General features: G+C 45.4%; 1 protein-coding gene across 4 annotated transcripts in view; it reads left to right on the forward strand.

The window, feature by feature from the left end:
- Positions 1-13,600, forward strand: part of LOC146187715 (DNA excision repair protein ERCC-6-like) — a 374,514-nt gene that overhangs the window by 148,956 nt on the left and 211,958 nt on the right. For all 4 annotated transcript variants that reach the window (XR_014707405.1, XM_084603509.1, XM_084603511.1 and 1 more), the window contains exon 10: positions 28-192. Coding sequence is in view for 3 of the 4 variants with exons in the window: in XM_084603509.1 (XP_084459635.1) it covers positions 28-192 (165 nt within the window). In the remaining variant the exon portion in view is untranslated. The remainder of the gene's footprint in view (positions 1-27; positions 193-13,600) is intronic.

Below are 13,600 nucleotides of genomic sequence, written 5' to 3' on the forward strand. Positions count from 1 at the left end.
TGGGAACCAAATTTGGTGTCCTCCCAGGAGGTCCTGGTGAAGCGGATTGTCCGGGAGAGTGGGGTGCTGGTGACCTCGTACGCCTGTGTGGCCAAGCTGTCCCTGCACAAGCACGACTGGCACTACGTGATTCTCGATGAGGGCCACAAGATCCGCAACCCAGATGCTCAAACCACCCTGGCTTGCAAACAGGTGGGTGCTGCTTGTCTGTTAAAAAAGAAATATGGCTTCCTTACTACAGTGCCCATAGAAAATGTTGACCCACCAATTTATGGGGCCCTCCACAGCAGGGTGAGAAAGTACAGTTATTTTGGACCCTGTGTCGCTGCTTGCCAAGCATGCCTCTTCTCCTAGGCCCCCACGTCTGTTAAAGCAAATGTTTGCGTGTACTGTGCGACACCATAGACCCCATGCTTAGCCATGCATCTGGGGATCCTGGCGGTTGAGCCGATACCAAGAGTTTGAACCTTTAAAGCCCCTTGGTGGAGGCAGCACAACACTTTGCCTGACCCGACCATGGGAAATCGGCAGCCGCCTTTTCCCCCTCCATCTTTCACTTTCCTATCTTTGTCACGTCCAAGGAATGACATGACAATGTCAGCTGTTCAGTGCCGGCGCCCGACCATTAGGCCGGCCGCCGCACATTTATTAATAGCCATTAAAAAGCCGGATCGGCAGGTTGTGATATTACAACAATCTTCTTTGTTACAACTGTCCTGTCTCCTCTGACCTTTTTCTGTTCCAGGCGGCGAGGGCTACACTGAGTTAGGCCGTATTGGGTTATAGTCATGGTGTACGGCTGGTGTGGGCAGGACTTGCTTGCCAATATTCCTGTCCCCTTGTTGGGCTCCGTGGTGTGTGCAGCCGAACAATATACATTTTCTATGGCTTCTTCTTCCAAACCAGCCAGACCATTGTTCCCATTTACAGTGTCCACAGACTACAGAGTAAGCAAGCTAGCCAGTGGTGACTTACTCCTTACCTCTATTGGGGATGTGCCAGTCTCCATAACATAGATCCTTGAACCCATGCTTTAATAAGGAACTTCCTGGATCTTACTGAGCCAGGTATGCAAGAAGGGTTTGCTGACCAAGAGGTAATAAATGTTCACCAAATAAAGATAATAAGGAAATACCTTGGTCTTGACATTCAACTGAAGTACATTACCTGAATCAATTGACATTGGATACATGAAGATCAAGTGTGCCCTTACATTCCTAACCCCTGCTTTAATTCTCAGAAGTATGCTCATGGTTCACTGAGTTGCTGCTGACACAAACCATGTGCTAAAAGTGCCTCAAGGGATCATTTATCAGACGCTGATCCACACTGTCCCAACTGTGAAGGGGACCACACCGCATACTCGCGGTCTTGCCCAAGCTGGAAAAAAGAAAAGGACATAATAGCTCTAAAGACAAAGGAAAATATAACTTTTAACGAGGCGCGACAGCGTTACCTCATTGCCCAAGGCATTTTGTTGTTCACAACTGGGAGATGCACGAGAGGTTACGAAAGCATGCCAGGAACATCAAAAATGCGTGCGAGAGAAAAGACTTTGAAGGTTTCCTCACAAGTCAGTGTCTTACCTGCCAGGATTGTTCACCTGCACCTGTTCACCTGCAGATTGTTCACTTGCAGAAAATAACCTGACCATAGCAAATACTCATTTTCAACAGCACAAGAGGCGCCTGTACATGTGGACTTCACCGGACGGTCTGTACAGGAATCGGATTGATTATATCCTTTGCCAGCAGAGATGGAGAAACGCTATACAAGCCGTAAAAACAAGGCCTGGGGCCGATTGTGGCACTGATCATCAGCTTCTTGTTGTCAAATTTAAGCTTCGAATGAGGAAAATGCAGAAAACTAGGAGGCCTTTCAGGTATGATCTAGATCAAAATCCGTCAGAATGGTGCTGTGGTAGTGAGGAATCGATTTCAAGAATTAGATCTAGAAGACAGAGAGCCTGAAGAGATGTGGACTGATGTTCGTGATATAATACAAGAAGCTGCTACTAAGGTAGTTCCAAAGAAAAATAAATGCAAGAAAGCAAACTGGTTGTCTGAAGAGGCTTTGCAAATAGCTGAGGAAAGGAGGATGGCAAAAGTTATGGGGGAAGGAGAAAGATACAAGGTTCTCAATGTGGATTTTCAGAGAATAGCTAAGAGAGACAAGAATGCCTTCCTGAACATACAGTGCCAAGCAGTTGAGGACAACAGCCAATTGAGGAACACAAGAGCTCTGTATAAAACAACCAAAGATATGAAAGGAAGCTTCTGTGCTAAGCTGGGTGTGATAAAGGACAAAAGAGGCACGGACCTCACTGCAGCTTCAGAGTTAAAGAAGAGGTGGCAGGAATACACAGAACTGTACAAGAAGGACCCGGATGTGCAAACCCAACATAACACGGTTGTGATCACTAATCTCGAGCCAGGCATCCTGAAGAGTGAAGTTGAATGGGCCTTAGCTAGCCTTCCTAAGAACAAAGCTAGCGGAATTGATGGCATTCCAGCTGAGTTGCTTCAAAACCTCAAACATGACGCTGTTAACGTTCTGTTTAGCAAATTTGGACAACCCTGCAGTGGCCACAGGATTGGAGGAAGTCAGTTTACATCCCCATTCCAAAGAAAGGCAGTGCCAAAGATTGTTCCAGCTACCGCATGATCGCGCTTATTTCGTATGCTAGCAAGGTGATGTTGAAAATCCTCCAAGGCAGGCTGCGGCAGTATGTGGATCGGGAGCTTCCGGACATGCAAGCTGGGTTTCGCAAGGGAAGAGGAAGTAGAGACCAGATTGCCAACCTTCGCTGGATTATGGAAAAAGCAAGAGAGTTCCAGAAGCCTATCTACATCTGCTTTATTGATCATGCTAAAGCGTCTGACTGCGTAGATCACGACAGATTGTGGCAAGCTCTCTAAGAGATGGGAGTTCCAATTCACCTCATCTGTCTCCTCAGGAACCTGAATGAAGGACAAGAGGCCGCAGTCAGAACTCGGCATGGTCTTACTGATTGGTTCCCGATTGAGAAAGGAGTGAGACAAGGCTGCATACTGTCACTCTGCCTATTTAACCTATATGCTGAGTGCATCATGAGGAAGGCCGGTCTGGACAAGTCTTCAGCTGGAGTGAAGATTGCTGGAAAACGTATCAACAACCTTAGATATGCGGATGATACCACTTTAATGGCGGAATGTGAAGTGGAACTCGAGACTTCTGATATGCGTACAAGAAGAGAGTGAGAAGTTTGGGCTTAAACTGAACATTAAAAAGACAAAGATCATGGCTTCTTGCCCTATCAAGTCCTGGAACATCAAGGGACAAGAAGTGGAAGCCGTGACAGATTTTCTCTTCTTGGGCTCCAAGATTACCCCTGAAGGTGACTGCAGCCATGAAATTAGGAGACGCCTGCTTTTGGGAAAGAGAGCCATGGCCAGCATTGACCACCTAGTAAAGAGCAGAGACATTAGACTGCCAACCAAGATCCATATAACTCGTTCTATGGTCCCCGCAGGGGGCACCTGTTAAAGCAGGTGTTTGTGTGTTTTGTGCGACACCACGGACCCCGAGCACCCACGCTTAGCCGTGCGTGGCATCGCCGTGTCTGGGGAAAAGGGGATCCTGGTGGTTGAGCCGATGCCGAGTGTTTGGACCTTTAAGGCCCCTCGGCAGAGGCAACACACCACTTTGGCCCACGCTTCCCACAGACGGCACCTCCGGGCTGACCCACCCGGGGGAAATCGGCAGTCGCCTTTTCCTGTCCTCCCCTCCATCTTTCACTTTCCTATCCCCTCTCTTACAACTGTCCTGTCTTCTCTTACCTTCTTCGTTTCTTCCTACTTCCAGGCGGCGAGGGTTAACCTTGTGTGGCTAACCACCCTGCGTTATGCCATATTTGGTTATAGTCAGGGTGTATGGCTGGCGTGGGCAGGACTGCTTTGCGAGTTCCTGTCCCGTCCCCTCGTTGGGCTCCATGGTGGGTGGCCGCCACCCCGGCTGAACAAAAACTTACTGTATGGCTTCTTCTTTGCTCTCCAATGATCGTTCCCGAAAAAGGGGACGGACCGATGAAACTGCAAACTTCTTTCTAAAGAATGCAAACAGATTCCCACGCTTCCACGTGGTGCACAGTGAAGACCCTCAGAAAACAGCTAGGCAAATATCTCCTTTTGTCGTGACCAAGACATTGACTGAAGCAATAGGCCAAGGATACAATGTCAAAAAACTTCCAAATGGTGACCTTCTCTTGGAAATTATGTACCATCATCAGAATGAAAAACTCCCAACAGTAACCAGCTTTGGGGAATGCCCAGTTAATGTCACCAAACACCGCTCTCTAAACATGGTGAGGGGAGTCATTTCAGATGACGACATAAAGTACCTAAGTGAAGAAGAACTCCTTGAAGGACTAAGAGAACAAAATGTCATCAATGTGTTCAGAATTAAAATCAGACGGGATAACAAAGAGATACCGACTAGGCACTTAGTCCTTACCTTCGAATCGAGCACACTGCCCGAGGCTGTGGAGGTAGGGTACACGAAGATAAAACTGAAACCATACATACCTAACCCGCGCCGCTGTTTCAAATGCCAAAGGTATGGCCACGGCTCACAGACTTGCCGAGGCCAACTTACATGTGCGAAGTGTGCCTCCCACGAGCATCCCGCTGAGAACTGTGAATCCGAAACGCATCTTTGCATCAACTGTGAGGGCAGCCACGCTGCTTACTCACGAACCTGTCCAACATGGAAACAAGAGAAAGATATCATCACACTAAAAGTCAAAGAAAACCTCACTTACAGGGAAGCACGTAAGAAACTCACGTCCACTCACACCCCAACTTATTCTGTTGTGACGCAAAAGGGGGCGGCGTCACAGCAGTCCTTGGAACCTGCCCAGGTGACACACGGTGCACCTAAGGCAGGGACCTCTACGTCCCCGGTGGAAGTAGCTGGGGCTGCTCCACCACCCCCAAAGCAGGCTGCGCGGGCCTCTAGGTCAGCTGGCCCCAAGGTCTCTCCAGTAACGGAGAGATCTACCACAAATGTGTCTGTGCAGTCTGCACAATCGTCCAGCACGTCCGAGGACGCAATGGACACAACAAACGACGACCGTCCGGGGCCGTCAACATCTGACAGGCGACGGAGCTCCTTGGAGCGAACCAGAAAAGAAAAGGCCCGAATCACCGGGCCAGAAAAAACTTAGTCTCTCTACCTTCCTCGTATAAAATGGCGTTCTTAGTCCATTGGAACTGTAGAGGACTTTTAAAAAACTACAATGATATAACAGACCTTTTAAATTCACTGTCCCCTGTGGTCCTATGCCTACAAGAGACCAATCTGGGACCGCAACAAAAAAATTTTTTAAAAAAGCACAAAGTGTTTCGATGTGACAGAGAACAAGCAGGTCGCCTCTCCGGAGGCGTTGCTATTGTTGTGCAGAGCAGTATTGCAACGCGAGAAGTCCATCTCAAAAATAATTTCGAAGCTGTTGCAGTTACTGTTGTTCATTATAAAACAATCACAGTATGTTCTGTCTACCTTCAACCTCATGTTATTGTTACCCTTCACGATTTAGAGGAACTTCTACAACAGTTACCTGAACCATATATTTTAGTTGGAGATTTTAATGCACACTCCTCCTTTTGGGGGAGTGAGCAAACAGACAGTAGAGGACGTATTTTAGAAGATTTTTTGCTGTGCAACAACGTCTGCCTCCTGAATACAGGTAAACAAACATATTGCTCCCCAAGCTCGGGAAAAATGAGCTGTTTAGATCTATCATTTTGTTCACCATCAATTTTTACCGATTTTAAATGGGACGTTCTCGACAACCCATATGGAAGTGATCATTTACCTGTCATAATAAGTCTAACATCCTCACCATCCATCACTCTAACCAAACCACGGCGATGGAAACTTCACCTGGCAGATTGGACACTTTTCCAGTCCAAAGCTGACCTCGTAAAAATATTTTCAGAAAATCTCAGCATAGATGAGCTGAATGAAGAGATTACAGCTTGTATTATTGCTGCAGCACACCTAGCTATTCCACAGTCCTCGGGAACTGTACAGCAAAACCATAAAGTGTGGTATACACAAGAGTGCAAAGAGGCAAAAAGAAAACAAAATAAAGCTTGGGGAATATTCCGGAGATATCCTACACATGAGCACCTTATAACTTTTAAAAAGGCCAGGGCTAAAGCACGGTGCATTCGCCACGAAGCTGAAAAAGCCTCATGGCAAAATTATGTGTCATCAATAAATAGCTCAACCACATCTAAAAAAATGTGGGAGCAGGTTAATAAACTAGACGGCAAATACTATCCTTTCACGATTCCACTTTTAACAACTCCTGGTATACAAACGAGTGTAGAAGAACAAGCAAACATATTGGGGGAACATTTCGCTACAATCTCTAGTTCGGCACACTATACACATTCCTTTATAAAGTATAAAACAGCAGCTGAAAAACAAAGACTCCCAATAGCTGGAGGCACAAATGAACCGTTTAACTGTTTAATTACACTTGAAGAAATAACTAGAGTATTAAATGCCGGGAAACAAACTGCACCAGGACCAGATGAAATACATTATAAAATGCTTGCTCATTTGACTCCATTGTCAGTAGATGCATTATTGAATTTTTTTAATAAAATATGGATATCTGGAACAATACCAGAAGCCTGGAAGACAGCCGTTATAGTACCTCTCTTGAAGCCTGGGAAGCCCCCGGACTCCCCAGGCAGTTATAGGCCAATAGCCCTGACGAGCTGCCTTGCAAAAGTTTTTGAAAGCATTGTAAATACAAGGCTCATGTTTGTTCTTGAATCCCGGAAACATCTTGATACTCATCAGTGCGGCTACAAAAAAACATGTTCAACTATTGATCACCTTGTCCGACTGGAAAATACTATCCGAGAAGCCTTTATCCATAAACAGCATTGCCTTGCCGTATTTTTTGACCTCGAAAAAGCCTATGACACCACGTGGAGGTTTGGCATCCTGCGTGATTTGGGAGAGCTTGGCATTCGCGGCAGGATGCTAAAATGTATAAGCGACTTTCTCTCTCAACGCTCGTTTAAAGTACGTCTCGGTTCTACCCTTTCTAAAACCTTCATACAAGAAAATGGTGTGCCTCAAGGATGTATTTTAAGTACTACTCTGTTTATAGTAAAAATTAACAGTATAGCAAAAATAATCCCAAAATCCGTTATGTACTCTGTCTACGTAGACGACCTCCAGATTGCATGTACATCCTCCAATGTGTCAACATGTGAGAGGCAAATACAGCTCACAGTAAATAGACTGGCAACGTGGGCAGATAGGAATGGCTTCAGGTTTTCTACTCAAAAGTCTGTAGTTGTTTTGTTCTCTCTCAGAAGAGGACTGCACATTGATCCCACCATCCACCTTAATGATGTTAAGCTACCTGTAAAGCACGAACATAAATTTCTAGGGCTAACTTTTGACAGAAAGCTTTCATTCCTTCCCCACATAAACAACCTAAAAAAGAAAGCTTCGAAATCTCTCAATATATTAAAAGTCCTTTCACATAAACACTGGGGATCTGACAGAACATGTCTTTTAAAAATTTACCGCTCTGTGGTTCGCTCATGTTTAGATTATGGCTGCATAATATATGGATCTGCAAGGCCGTCATATTTAAAACGACTGAACTCTGTACACAATTCAGGCTTGCGTATTTCAACTGGTGCATACAGGACATCCCCCATAAACAGCTTATATGTAGAAACCAATGAACCATCTCTTACAAGCCGAAGAAACATGCTCACATGCTCATACATTTTAAAGATCCGTTCACTGCCAAACCATATCTGTTACCCAATAGTTACAAAATGCCAGTCTCGAACACTGTTCATAAACAAACCTCAAAAAATAAAACCACTTCTGCTCCGCTTTGAAGAGAAATGTCAAGTTTTAGACTTAATAGACTCATTACCTAATATTACCCGAAAACCTGATCCACTTCCACCATGGTACTGCCTGCCGTCTGTATGTGACTTCACATTAAACCAATTCCAGAAAAACCAAACACCACATGAACACATATTGCAGGAATTTTTAGCCCTAAGTGAAAAGTACAGAAAATATGTGGCATTCTATACAGATGGTTCAAAATCTGCACAATACGTCGGAAGCGCAGTGGTCCAAAACAATTGGAATAGAACAGTACGGCTACCACAGTGTGCATCCATTTTCACTGCCGAGTGTTATGCAGTCCTCATGGCCCTAGAAAAAATTAAAATTGAAAACATAGAGAATAGTGTCATTTACACTGATTCTTTGAGCATACTAACAGCATACAATCATAAAAATGCAGGCAAATCGCTTATTGGTGACATTATACACAGCATAAATACAGCCACTACCCAGGGACATACTGTAAAGCTTTGTTGGGTTCCAAGTCACATAGGAATTGATGGAAATGAAAACGCTGATATATGCGCTGCACAAGCTCGGCGTATAGAAATTAAGAAAGTGCACGTTCCCTACAAAGAAGCAGTCAAGTTAATGCAGTCTAAGCTAAGAGATAGATGGTAGTCCAAATGGAATAATGAAGAAAATAATAAGCTACACCTAGTAAAACCTGTCATATCTGAATGGAAGTCATGCACACACCAAGAACGATTCACTGAAGTCATTTTATGTCGCCTCCGTATTGGACATACACACCTTACACATGGTTATATTCTTAGAAAAGAGGAAATACCAACATGCGACCTTTGCGGAGAAACTATCACAATTAATCACATTTTATATTCCTGTACAAAGCTAGAAGAACTAAGAAAGAAGCATTTTTCAATATTTTATTCAGAATATATTCCTCTTCACCCTAGCTTACTCATAGGAGAAAATGCTCTTGTTAATATATCATGTGTTTTTATGTTCTTAAAAGATGCCAACCTTCTTAACAAATTATGAGTTTTAACTACCATATTACCATCTGCTGCATGGACAGCAGATCTCATCATGTGTTTGGCGCATGATAGCCTTAGATGCTTATGCGCCATAAAACACAACACACACAACACACACACATTCTATGGTCTTTCCAGTTGTGATGTATGGATGCGAAGTTGGACTGTGAAAAAGGCTGACCGCCGAAGAATTGACGCGTTTGAATTGTGGTGCTGGCAGAGGCTCTTGAGAGTTCCTTGGACTGCCAGAAGATCAAATCAGTCGATACTGTCCACCATAAACCCTGACTGTTCATTGGAGGGTCAAATTCTAAAGTTAAAGCTCAGCTACTTTGGTCATCTGATGAGAAGAGAGGAGTCGCTGGAGAAAGCTTTGATGTTGGGAAAGGTTGACGGTTACTGGAGAAGGGGTAGGCAGCGAACGCGATGGTTAGATGGCATCCTCGAGGCATTGCAGATAAAGTTATATGATGTTAGGAAAATAGTGACCGACCGTAAAGCATGACGTGATATGGTCCATATGGTCACGAAGAGTCTGACACAACTGAACTGATACTAAACGAAACCACACCACTTTCCCTGTAAAAAAGACTACAGTCAAACCTTGTTATAACGAACACGGATACAGTGAAATATCAGATATAACAAAGTAAAAGCAAAGTTTGGTTGGCTGTGCTTTATTTCTATGGGAGTTCTATCTGTATAACGAAATGGAAAACTGAAAATTTGACACTAAATCGGTTATAACGAAGCATATTTCGTATTCACACAACTCAAAATCCGCAAAGAAGCAAAAAAAAAAAAAAAAATTTTCGAAACGCTAAATTTTGGTTTTATCAATCGCCTCGACCTAAAATGTGTTTGAATCACCCGCGCTTTCGCACGCCACGCCACCTAGGGACCGCGAGTGAATCTAGCATCAACAGCTGCCTGGCATGTGACTGGCACGTGATCGAACCACCGCCCGCGTTGCCTCCACCTAAAATGTGTTTAAATCACCCGCGCTTTCGCACGCCACGCCACCTAGGGACCGCGAGTGAATCTAGCATCAACGGCTGCCTGGCATGTGAACGGCACGTGATCGAACCACCGCCCGCGTGCCCCTGCCCCTACTTTTTGCCGACCCGCGCGTGTGCTCACTTTCCTCGAGGTCGTGCCGTCGTCTTGCAGCATGGCGGCGCCGAAAGGCAAAGCAGTTTCTCTTGAAACAAAGATAAAAATATTCAGGGCGGTCGACAGCGGGCGCAAGAAGAAAGAGATTGCCGCAGACTTCGGCGTTGCGCCTAGCACTCTGTCAACCATACTGAGCGCAAGGCAGAAGATAGAAAACGTGCACTCTGCAGGCGCCGTGAAGAATGAGAGGAAGCGCCTCAGGTATTGTCACCACCAGGATGTTGAAGATGCCTTGTTCGCGTGGTTCAAGGACCTGCCTGTGTCTGGTGCCGTGCTTGAAATGAAGGCAAGAAGTCTTAGGCCACGATGACTTCTATGCAAGCAGTGGCTGGCTGCAGCGATTTAAAGACCAGATTGTTTGCCACACCTTGTTGGGCAAAGGAGCAGCCATCGATGTAGAGAACTGCGAGAAGTGGGCAGAAAGCATCCGCATGCAACTGGATGGCTACGAGATGCGCGATGTCTACGACGTGGACGAGGCTGCGCTTTTTTTTAAGCTGCTCCCGGAAAGGTCACTCGTTGAGAAGAACGAACTGTGCCGAGGAGGCAAGAAAAGCAAAGACCGCGTCACCGTTGTTGTTTGTGTCAACATGGATGGGTCAGATAAAAGGCGGCTAACTGTTATCGGTAAATCTGCTCGCCCCAGGTGCCTGCGCAACGCCCGGAATGTCCAAGCGGACTATCACTCAAACAAAAAGGCGTGGATGACGTCGTCACTCTTTGAAGCATGGCTGAAGGCCTTCGACAAAGACATGGCAGAGCAGCGCAGGAAAGTGCTCCTTATATTGGACAACTGCTCTGCCCATAAGGTGTCTGTACCACTTGAAGCGGTCCGCCTAGTTTTTTTGCCGCCAAACTCGACCTCAGTGCTGCAGCCATTAGACAGGGGCATCATTCGCTCACTGAAATGCTGCTACCGAAAGCGATTGGTTACGCAGCTCGTATTTGACATAGACAGGGGCATATCAACGGCCATAAACCTCAAAACTACGCTGGACATGCTGTACGGTGCATGGAACGAAGTGGCACAGTTGACAATAAGAAATTGCTGTGTTGATGCTGGCCTAGCCCCATCCACCAGCGAGACTGAGCCCAACTACGCCCACGATTCTGAAGGTGAAGCGGACAATTTCAACGAGACGACATGGCGTCAACTGGCGGTTCTGAATGTTACGTTCGAGGACTTTATTGCTGCCGATGACAACTTGGCTGTGGCGCCTGAATTGGCCGACCAAGAAATTGTCGATCAGTTGCTTCCTACAGATGATGCTACGAGCAGCCATGAGAGTGAAGAAGAAGGCGAAGAGCGAGCTCTCAGCAGCACCGAGGCCGCCGATATGGCGAGGAAATTGAGAAGGTACCTTGAGAACCTACCTGTGGCCAAATCAGCTGACATTGGGAAAGCACTGCACAGTGTCGATTTCGTTGAGAAATTTACTTTATCGAATAGTGTGAAGTGCCGCCAAATGAAGATTACGTCGTCTTTTAAATAAATCAGTTCTGCGTGGCCTAAATCCCGATTTGTGTGCTCATTTTTGCTTGGCGGTGCAAAATGAAAGGTAAGGTTTCGCGTGCTTATACCACGCTTTAAAGAAAAAAAAATGCTTTTTTTTCAGGTCTGTGCTTTCCATTTTAGGGTAGCCTTTACTTGGGTTTATGAACAGAATTGTTTTTGTAGGAATTTGTGTGTACTTTGACAACGAATATCGAATATAACGAATGAATTTCCGCGCCAATTGAGACTTCGTTATAATGAGGTTTGACTGTATAAATTTTATTGAATAACATTTGACAAAAACTCACCTTTCTGCTACGCATGCATAAGCTCAAAAAGAAAGCTTTGCAATCTGAATTTACTGAAAGTGCTCTCAAACACTGGGGATCTGAGCGGACATGCCTACATCTATCGCTCCACTCTAGGCTATGGATGCGTGATTCAGCAAGACGTGAATCCAATGCAGGGCTGCACCTTTCATGCGGAGCATACATCTCCCCCTGCTTGTAGAAACAAATGAGCGCCCTCTTGAATACAGAAGAACCACACCTACAGTCGCATCTGAAACACATCTGCTATAAGGTTGTATTTCTAGAACAGTTTTCACCCTCATGCTACTGCTATTACGATTTCAAGAAATGTGACGAGATCTGAACATGCTGGATTGTTTGCCTGCCAAAGGGCATAACCCATTATCTTCACAGCAGGTTTTCTAGCAGTCAGTGATCTCACTCTCACACGGTTCCGTAAAAGAAACTCCAAGACAACATGTAATTCAAAAATTGCACGAGCTCGATGAAAAATACAGCATCTTCATAGATACAGCTGATTATGTCAGAAGCGGAGTAGTGCAAGGAAAAGAGGAGTACATAATACGACTTCCGCAGTGCACATTCATCTTCACCGCTGAGTACTGTGCCATTTCTGTTACTGTAGAGAAAATACAGTCGAACCCAGATATATCGAACTCGAAGGGGATCGCGAAATAGTTCGATATATCGATAATTCGATATACAGAAATCGGCTTGGGACGGCACTTACGATGCGAAAAAACGATACTGTATTTGTCGCGTAATCAACTCACTCGCATAATGAACCCACCCTCCACTTTTGCACTCGAGAATTTGGAAAAACAAAAAGCTTTAAGGCCAGCTCGCTCACATGCAAGCGATCTCAGCGACGAGTGGCAGTGCGGCAGCGACAGAGCAAAAAATTTCCAACTTGTTGGAAGTGCGTCCCTCTGCAGCAGCTCAAAACAAGGTTTCTGTGTCACCGCGGCAGAAATCACCAGCGTTATCGCTTGCATGTCGCACGCCGTTTCGGTCGTCTCATCCACAGCTCATTTCTTGGCAGCGTGCCAAGATGCTGCGCAGCGATAACGTCGTGGGGTGTTTATCTTTTGATAGCTCCCGCTGCAGCGGGAAGCGAACTTGGCAGAGTGCCCATGATGGCTTGATTGCACAAGCCTGGTTCGATTTATCACGCTGCTTGGGGCGGGCGTAGTCTACTGCCACAAAATCATTGGAAAGCGTGATAAAGTACAGTAGACTCGCGATAATTCAAACTCTGATAATTCGTACTTTCGGTTAATTCAAACAAAATTCAAAATTTTAGTTGGCCCGCTATGCTTTCAGTGTATTTAAAAACCGCTTAATTCAAACTCCGCCATTCGGTTAATTCGTACTTTTTGCGTGTTCATACCGAAAAATATCTGCTGCTTCGCTGTAACTAGCTCAAAATTTGCGTTTTTATATCGTAACAGTCAAAAAGTAAAAAAATGTAACAAGTGCACCTCACCGCAAATCATTCGTCAACATGCCGCGCGAGGAAAAAAAAAAAAAAAGAGCCGACGGGTACGAAAGTGACGCTTGTCGGCCGACTCTGTAGCATGTGACCTAAAGAGCTGACGGGTACGAAAGTGATGCTTGTCGGCAGACTTTGTAGCACGTGACCTGCTTTTCGGACTGACTGCGCCAGCCGCAGCACGCTCGTT

This window comes from Amblyomma maculatum, chromosome 5 (assembly GCF_055883805.1).
Source record: "Amblyomma maculatum isolate TAMU_Amacu chromosome 5, ASM5588380v1, whole genome shotgun sequence".
Lineage (NCBI taxonomy): Eukaryota > Metazoa > Arthropoda > Arachnida > Ixodida > Ixodidae > Amblyomma > Amblyomma maculatum.